Source organism: Gymnoscopelus microlampas (assembly GCF_963454915.1).
Source record: "Gymnoscopelus microlampas genome assembly, chromosome: 11".
NCBI lineage: Eukaryota > Metazoa > Chordata > Actinopteri > Myctophiformes > Myctophidae > Gymnoscopelus > Gymnoscopelus microlampas.
The window spans coordinates 24,821,609-24,831,608 of NC_139948.1; the positions used below are offsets into that span (position 1 = coordinate 24,821,609).

At 42.7% G+C, this 10,000-nt stretch overlaps 1 protein-coding gene across 1 annotated transcript in view; it reads right to left on the reverse strand.

Moving 5' to 3' along the window:
* cacna1ha (calcium channel, voltage-dependent, T type, alpha 1H subunit a) overlaps window positions 1–10,000 on the reverse strand; it is a 107,857-nt gene that overhangs the window by 68,276 nt on the left and 29,581 nt on the right. The window contains exons 6-7 of the mRNA XM_084071988.1: window positions 5,804–5,896; window positions 2,224–2,462 (exon numbers count right to left, since the gene is read on the reverse strand). Coding sequence (XP_083928114.1) covers window positions 2,224–2,462; window positions 5,804–5,896 — 332 coding nt within the window. The remainder of the gene's footprint in view (window positions 1–2,223; window positions 2,463–5,803; window positions 5,897–10,000) is intronic.

Sequence of the window (10,000 nt, forward strand, 5' to 3'; positions counted from 1 at the left end):
AGACGAAACGGAAATGGAGAGGAGGCTCCACATCCGGTTTATATTCTAATCATTATCAGAGCTTCCGAGTCCCAGACTGTATGACCGGAAACATTTGTAAATTGTGGGAGGCAACAGTCTGGCAACGCGAGACTAGTTCCATCGGTACACTCTCAGAGCACATTCCTAAGCACATGGTTTTTGTTTGGTCTTCAAGGAAGCCAGTGTTGATCATTCATTTAAGTACGGTGTGGAAATCAATTTGCATGAAATTGAAACGTGCTTGAGATAGGTAATCCAACGCACTATCACTATGCTGTTATTTTTTTGTGAACTTTCTGTTATTGTGTTTTTATTGCATTGTAACGTGTGGGATGATTTGAAAAGTCTATTTGAAAATGGTTTGATCTACGACATACGCAATTCTGACATGCCTGTATTCTTAACATTTGATGTTTAGCCAATATCGACTGGAGGAAATGTAAACGTGAGCTTCTAAAACGTTTTTAGCGGACAATATCACAATAACATCTGCTGTTGTCCACATTGAATGTAGAGCCTAAAGTCTCTAGGCACATTTATCTACTGAACGTTAAAGCACGTTGTGCTGTGCTTACCTGAAATGACTCTGTCCCACCATCAAGTACAATGAAATGCTTGAGCCGGATTCATTTCACTTTTACTCACTCAAGCGTTTCACTGCTGACATTGATCTATTGACATTGAGCTACTGTACAGTAAAATCTCAGAGCTCAGTTGAAAAGCCTTGCTATAGAGTGGAGCGACTTAAAGCGTTCTCATCGTGGGACAAAAGAGAGATGTTGAATCTCTCTTCCAGAGAGCATAGCTCACTCCTAGATTCTTTAAAGCCGCAATCCGTATATCTTTCATGTCCTACCTGGGATTCGAACCCCGGTCCCCCTGCACGAGCGTCATTATTCTACTGTTGATCTACAGTATAACGGAAAGCCTGCTTGGGAAGAGGATCAAGAAGTTGTCCTGTGCGACCACAGGACCTATGTTCCCAGTAGATGAGCAGGAACACCAACTACAACCATCACAGTTGTATTGTATCAACATACTGTATCATACAGATTGGTCAATTTGTTTTAATATTCACATAAAATGTCATGGATTGTAGCTTAAACTTTAACTTTTTTTGTGAGCATTTTCTGAATGTTCTGCCTTAGATTCCCACCTGGGCAGCTTCCCTACCAGCCACTGAGCAGCCTCATAGGAGCCGTTTGGCTTCAAAAGCAATAATTGTGGTGACCTGAGTAGCGTTTCCGAAAGTTTTTTAATCAAATGTACCTCAAAATAGAGCCTGCATTGACATTTATACAGTATTACCACAACCACCCACCGTCGCTAATTAAAAACACACTTATTGCTATTCCCTGCACTAGACATATGCTAATTAAACACTTTGAGTTCTGACATTTATCTTAAGACACCACAGCTCTGGAGAGAGTTTAGACCTAATCTAACCCATGGACCCAATGATACCTAACAACATTTTCTCTTAAAACTCGGACCCGTAATTTATAAAACCACTCCCTAACTGCAATGCTTCATTTAAAGTCTGTGGTACGATGCAGCGCACTGTGCACCAAACATAGTGGAACTACAAGCTTCGTTGTGCACTTGTAGATCTGCTATTTTTGGTGTGTGAGGGTTACTGGTGGAAAAAGTACTCACATTTTTTACTTAAGTAAAAGTAGCAATACTGCAATATAGAAATACTCTGTTACAAGTAAAAGTCCGGAATTCAGAATGTACCTGAGTAAAAGTACAAAAGTATTGGTATCAAAATGTACTTGAAGTACCAAAAGTAGAAAGTACTCATCATGCAGAATGTCCCATTTCACACGTTTTCAAATGTATAAAAATATTTTGAAAATAGCAGATCTACAAGCTCACAATGCGTTGCATCGCGACGCATTGTGAGCTTGTAGATTGGCTATTTTCAAATGTATATAGGGCTAAAGTGGGAAATGTATGTTTTGAAATAATAATCAAAACCTACAAAGTAACTAGTAAAATTCTCAAATATTTGTAGTGGAGCAAAACTATAATATTTGCCTCTGAGATGTAAGTAAAAGTACTGAAAATTGGAAACACTCCAGTAAAGTAAAAAATACCTCAAAATTTTACACAAATACAGTACTTGAGTAAATGCACTTAGTTACTTTACACCACTGGATAAGGAGTCGTACGACGAAGCATAATCCAGGCTTAACCCACCTGTGCCAGACAGAGTATATCCGCTGCAGCCTGCGCGTTAGCTTGCGGTACAGGTGGCTAACGTAGCGCAGCATCTCCTCGTAGCAAGAGCCCGGCTCGCTGTAGCTGGCCAACGTGGAGTCGTTGGACATGTAGCGCGCACGCTGCTCCCTCATCAGGGCGTTCTCCCTCTGCTTGGTCTCTGAGAACTGGGTGGCGATGACCACTAGGCACAGGTTGATCATGAAGAAAGAGCCCACCTGGTTATAGGAGGTCGGAGTTGAAAGGGAGAGTTTAGAAAAAAGTGTTTCGTAAGAGTTTTTAGACTTGCTGCCCTTAGCTCAACTAGAGCTAAACGGTAGCGCATCAAGCAGCCTTCTATTGTTGAAAATGGGTAGAAACCGGGGCTGTTTCTACCCCACACCTGCATGGATATACAGTAATACAACTCACACTGTATACAGCTCAGGCTGCATTACTGGAGTTTATCCAACATGAACCCTAGCATCCATATATTCCGATCTTGTCATAGTAAAAATTTGTTGTAGCGGGGGAAAAAAGGAGGGGACCAAGTATAGATCCGTCATCGTCTTCAAATCAATGTCATGATTATTTAAAAAACGAAAACGATTACTTATTTTAAACAGTGAAAATAGCATCTATCTATAAGCTCAAGCCCCCCAACCCCCCCCGCCAACTTTCTCTGTAAAGATACCTTATATGATTCTACTGAGCTTTATTCCTATATGTTTTGTTACTGATTAATTGAGTACAAAGGACCACAATGGAGACAAGCCCATGTTTTTTTTTGTATTATCCGTGTAGCATAACATTTGAATGTTCTACCTATACTGTTAATAAGCATGTTAATAAAGTATTTATTCAATAAATCAATCACAACACGTCGCATCGCAGCAAGATTAAGTCGGTTATTGGTTGAAAATATCGGTTTTGATATATTTCCGGTTGATTGCTCAGCCCTAATATATTCAGAGATTTAAAAAAATACAAGTAAAAAAGGGTTTCAGCCCAATAGTCGCTACACAAGACCAGTAAGAGTATCTAGTTCGGCACTGGGGTGTAAGATGTTCCTGCTCACGAAGGCTGGAGCATTTCATATGGCCTCTTATTAATGTTACTGTTTGTCTGCTGCTAGAATGCAACGGGGAAATTGCACTGGGCCGGGGAAGAGGAAGAGCAGTGACGGGGTTAAAGAGAAGAAAGAGAAGAAAGGGTTGATTGACAGAATATGAGGTCACGATGGAATAGGGGAGAGGCGGTAAATTGTGACATAAGTGAGAAAGGAAGGAGTAGAGACAGAGGGAGACATTAGGGAGTGGGTGAAGAGAAGAACAGGGCAGCATCCACCGAGAAAGATTCAAACATTCCCACTTGTATAACAAGATCAAATAAAACATTAAACCTTCAGAGTCTTTAAAATGAACTTTTGATCTGATTTAGCTTTGGGAAATGTGAAGGCCACTGTAGATCTTCAGAGAGGTGGAATAAGAGCTATCCTCCCAACAGATTTATTGAAATACCATTAGTTACGACGCATTCTTGGCCACATCACCTAAAGTGATAAATATATATTTCTTTAAAGCAGTCCATCTCTCACCACTGTAGACATAAAGGCACAGCAGACTTCCGACTCACTCAATAAGGATATTGTTAAAGTTACTGGCACGGTTAGCTGCCAAGTCGTAAAATGTATTTATTATTATTTATAAATTTAACATTTATTGTGTAACTAGCCTTCAGTCAAAGTGATATTTTGAGGTGTAACTCACAGGTATGCCCTCCTCACATCTTTGAGATGTTAAGAGTGAAGTTACAATCGGTCCCAACAAAATTATTATGTGTATCCACATATTGCACACTTGCAGTTCTCGACCTGACACATCACAATTTTGAGACTTTGACATTTCGAGTTCCCTGTATTACAAAGACCCAGCCACCGCTGAGAGTCGAGATATGACTTAGCCATAACAAACTCTATCCCAGACTGTCACATTAGCATGCCATTAAAATGGTAATGACAAAGGAATGAGATGTTCTAGAGAGCATCTCTCTTTGTTTCTCGTTTTCACTCTGCCTTCCTCTGTCAAATTGTTCTCTGAGGCCTTAACGTGCTCTCTCTCTCTCTCACTCTCCTCTCGGTCTCAACCACTTCATTATGGGCAACTTGTACAGCCTCAGCCACTCTCGCTTTCTCTCCCTCTCATTCTCTCCATCTTTCTCTCTCCCTCATGCTATCTATAAGTCACGTCCATGTTTGCCTGCACGCGCTCCAGCATTCTCTCCATCCCTCATACTCCCCCTCCTTCTCTTTCGCCCGTTTCCCACCCTCGCTCCACTCTCCTGCCTTCGTCTCTCTCCGTCATTCTGAGTGCATACTAAGCACTTCCTACATCAAACCACAGGCAGAGAGAGAAGTAGGTCATACAGCAGAGAAAATATAGCCCAGGCTAGGGTTTTTGAAACCGTTCCCGAGCAACGTGATAACAACTAAACCCTGTCCGATAACAAGACAAGAGCACCGAGATTCGTGGAAGTCACACCTGCTTTGAGCAGTCAAAATTGTTTGTTCTTTTGTTTCATACAGAAGATGTTCGGCGCTCAGGTTAATAGTTTAATCAATGTTACTACATTAATGGGGTCTTTCAGCAGGCACATTAAGTGGTAGGAAATGATAGCAAAGGCAAATGTTTCTGCGTAGCCACGTGCTGTACTGTACCTGTGTCTGTGTGATTTAACACGAAAAGCTAAAACCTGGGGCGGGGCCTTTTAATGAACACTCGTTATAACGTAGTCTATATTATACTGTGAGAGTTTCTAACCATCGAAAAAGACTGAGCTGCTCGAGGAAACTTCGTCAGGATGGAAGAGAGGAACTTATATAGGCTTTAAACACTTTTAACCCATTAAGACCTGGAACGCATTGGTGTAATTTTTTTTATGTGAGCTAAAAAAGCATTATTTTACACTTTGGCTATTCAAAAATAGCAGCTATACAAGCTCATAGTGCAACACCGAGTGCCGCGCTACGAGCTTGTAGATCTGCTATTTTTGAAAAATCTAGAAAATGTGTGCAAATCTTGGAATATATATTCTTTTAAAGCGAACATTTTTTAACTCAAATCTTTGCTTCTGGAAGTCCCTGGAACAAAATGTTTTGAGATGGGGGGTCTGCGGCCAAATTCATATCGTTTTGGGGGTCCTGGACAAGCCAGATTTGTTGTGCCCCCACCACAACAAATCTGTACTATGACAAGACCGGAATATATGTATGCTAGGGTTCATGTTGGATAAACTCCAGTAATGCAGCCTGAGCTGTATACAGTGTCAGTTGTATTACTGTATATCCATGCAGGTGTTGTTTCGATGTACGTAAGGAGTGTGTGGTTAGCTCCATAATTATATTTTTTACTAACCATTTGGCTTTTGGTCCAGTTCATTTTCTAACTCATCAGCTTTTTGGCGATTGGCTGGTGTTAACTTCTCAAGTTATATTTTGTTTTAAGACGACTGAGCATTTATTGCAAAGATTACGGTTGTAAAACAGTAGACAGGAGTCAGCAATAAAATCAGGGATACTTACTATAATGAGCAATATAAAATATATAAAATTGTAGAATGAGTGAGCGTCCATGACATAGTACATAATGTCAACCCATCCTTCTAATGTGATGACCTGGAAAGAGAAACAGAGAGAGAGAGAAATAGATTAATAAATGAGGGAGTTTGCTAAGTAATTACACACATTGATACCCCAGCTCAATTGCTTTCATAATTACAAACACTGAAAAAAATAATTGAAATGCCTACTAGATGCTCATCATCACACACGCGTGCGCGTGCCACGCACACACACACGACAGGCATGTACAGTAGCAAACATACAAAGACAGACACACATATTCAGGACACACACATACATGAACCAATACAGCATTCAGGCAGAAACAAATGTACAATAGCGCACGCGCGCACGATATGCAAACACTGGTACATAATAAATTAATCATAAACATAATGCACCCACACAGCAAAATCAATGACAATTTACCTCTGAGAGTGTAAAGTGTGAAAGTGGACCACACACACACACACACACACACACACACACACACACACACACACACACACACACACACACACACACACACACACACACACACACACACACACACACACACACACACACACGCCACAGTTCATCCTCCCATCTCCACACATCCTCCAAATGCTTTCCCTGTAGCAGACGAACACAGAGCTGAACTTAAACCTGCAGAAACACCGTCTGACTCCTTTCCACTTTCCATACAGACCGCTGAAATACATTCATCACCTCCTAGACAGACCATACAGCCACTCAACCGCACTGACTTAAACCGTCTAGACGCCAAATCTCTTCGCCAAAAACAACCGATCTACAAGCTCGAGCTTGTAAATCAAGTAGTTAGCACAGCGGTGTCGCATGTCGAAAATAACAGACCTACAAGCTCACAAAGCGTTGCATCCGCGACGCGTTGTGAGCTTGTAGGTCTGTTATTTTCGACACGCGACACTGTCGTGCGATAGACCTAAACATTAGGCTCAACAGGCACCGCATATTTGTTTTACACAAAGAAGGGAATCAGGTAATCAAGCAACGAAACAACTCAATGCTCAGTGGAACAGAACACCGAGCATGCCTCCTGGGATGTGTTTCGCTGTCAGACAGAAACAGCATGTCCAAAGCCCTTACTTTTCAGTTGATGGAAAAAATTACCTGTGTTCTGACGGATCTAAGGTAGCTATGATTTTTAGTCTCTTGTTAAAAAGCTCATAGGCAGACATAACCACTTTGGTATCCCTATTTTGGGCATGTCATTATAGGCACTCTAAAGAGATATTTTCGCTACTTTAGTATAACATTGATAAGATAAAACAATAATAAAGATAAAAGATGAGATGCAAGGTTTCTGCCCCACAGCAACAACATTGAACTTTGTTGTGAATTGTATGTTTGGCTCCAGACCCCATTATGTCACTGCTGAAGCTACACTGAACATAATGATTATAATAATGTAGACCTCGTTAATTCTGCGGGGGAAATTCAATTTCAGCTGCTCAGGTGGTCATATTGAGTGCTCGGGAGTAGTTGGGATTTAAGTGTCTTGCTCATGGACACATCGACACATAGCCGAGGAATCAATGCCGCATGGGGCCTTCTGTTTCCACATCTACCCATTCAGCTATGGCCGCCTTAACATGGTGATAAGTGGCAACTCAACACAAACGTGCCTGCTGTTTAACCACTTAACCCCTATATATATATCGCCTAGTATTTCCCTCCACACCAATCTGTTTGCCGAAAACAGACGATCAACAAGAACGCCCCAGGTTAAGTGGAATGAAGAGCGCATACTGAGCTGTCATTGGTGTGTTTAAGAGGAATGAAGAGCGCATACCGAGCTGTCATTGGTGTGTTTAAGAGGAATGAAGAGCGCATACTGAGCTGCCATTGGTGTGTTTAAGAGGAATGAAGAGCGCATACTGAGCTGTCATTGGTGTGTTTAAGAGGAATGAAGAGCGCATACTGAGCTGCCATTGGTGTGTTTAAGAGGAATGAAGAGCGCATACAGTACTGAGCTGTCATTGGTGAATTAAGAGAGCATGCAGCAGGGCTGCTCACTGACCCCTCCACGAACATCCTCACCTCTATTACAGAGAGCTCCTCCAACCGCAATGAGAGAGAGAAAGGTGTGTGTGTGTGTGTGTGTGTGTGTGTGTGTGTGTGTGTGTGTGTGTGTGTGTGTGTGTGTCTTTTTGTGTGCTGTGCGTCTGTGTGCACGCGGGAAAGTAATGTGCATGAGCCTTTGTGTTGGGGGTCAATGGTTATTAACCTAGGCTGACAGACAGATTGGCCCAATAACCCTGAGATGCCCCCACACTGACACTTTCCTCTCGTCCTCATTCTTTATGTCTTCCACGCTCTCTCTCTCTCTCTCTCCTTACCTCTCCCCTCTCCCTCTCCCTCTCTCTCTCTCTCTCCTCTGTGCTCACCCCCTGTTGGCCCAATTCCTTTTCCTTTTGGCTGAATGTAAATGTCAACACTCCAGACAGAGTAGAGGACACGTTGGTCTTACAAAGCGCTGTGTTGACTGAAGTGCTTTGCATCATTCCGTCCATTCTGCAGGGCTTGCGAGGCGTTAATGAATTGGGACCTCAGGCTTGGATGTGACCATGCATTTCGCCAGTCAGGGAATTCCACACTATTGGATTGAGCCTTTCTATTTCTTTCCCCCCTGCTCCCTCTGCCATCCTTCTCTCCCAATCCAATATACCCCGTTCCCTGCATACCCTAACCTGATAACAGACCAATCTGCCAGTGCAAAAAGAAAAAATAAAGTCCTCTGCAGATTAGTTTGGCCCCCCTCGGTTGTGATTGGGGTTTATCATCCGGAGGCATTTTTGGGGTGGGGATGCAGGTTCCACACAGAGATTCTAGACTAATATCTACGCAGTGATATTAGTCTGGCCATGCCAGCCTATGTTTACCCTCCCGGGGGTCAAACCGTTGACCTCCGCAAACTATGCTCAGTACAACATATAAATGCATCACTTAAGGTCCTTTCACACGGCAAGCGGCCAACGCGCCTATGTAATTCATTTTCAATGAGAGGCGGGCGATTCTTTGGGACGCGCGGAGAAGTTGAGGGGCTCGTTTGTGCACCCGCGTGCGGGCGGCAAGAGCTGGATTGTGGTGAGCTTTTCTTTTCACCGCACCGCGCAGGAGGACAAAACAACAATGATCGCAGCGCGATCACCGCTGATCCGAGCGATACCGCCCGCGCGAACCGCTTGCCTGCGAGTTACGACCTTTATACTTGCTGCTCAACAATAATGGCTTGGATTTTGTTTCTCATGTGCTTGAGCTCCGGGGTGACTGCAGGGGTGACAGCAGGATGACAGTGGGGTCCAGGACCCCCTCCCCTCCCCACCCCCAGCTTTCATATTTACACACAGTAAAAATCCTCTGCTATTTCATGCAAAGTTGAATTAAGTGGTGTTAAATGAAACACTGCAGACCCGACTGTGCAGATGCTGTGGGGACACTCATCTGCCTACTGTGGTAATCCGGGGGAACAAAACTAACTTTGTCTCATGCTAGTCTAGTCTTCCTTTGGTTATGCCATCTATTTTCTCTTTCTCTCTCACCACCATAATAATAATAATATCTGAGATTTATGTAGAGCTTTTCTAAGTACTCAAAGACGCTTTACATGTGTGTGTGTGTGTGGGGGCCAGGGGAGAGGACAAAGGAAAACACATGTATTAGGAAAACACAGAAAAGCAAAAGTTAAGTGAACGCCTGACTTATGGGATACTCTGCTTTCTACTGCAGCAATCGGGGGAAACAAATTAAAGAGAGCCTAGTCTGTCTGATGCTAACTGGAACCACAGCTTCCTTGGTTATGCAGCTGACATCATTGTTCTATTTCTCTCTCACAGATCTCTTGTTCACAACAACCTCTGTCCTTCCGTTGCTGTTCTTTCACTCCCTCTTTCCTTCTCTAAAGCCTGATTTATGCTCAGATGTACGTCAGTGTTGCACAAGGAAAATAGCAGAGCAAAAAATTCACAATGTGTCACATCCACAAGCTTGCAGGTCTGTTATTTTTTGGCATGCGACTCTGTCGTATACGACAAAGTATAAATCAGGCTTTAGTCAACTTTTCTTTCTCTGATACCCTCTCTTTTCCTTCAATCACTTCCCTCTTTTCTCTTGACATTTCTTCTCTTTCATTTA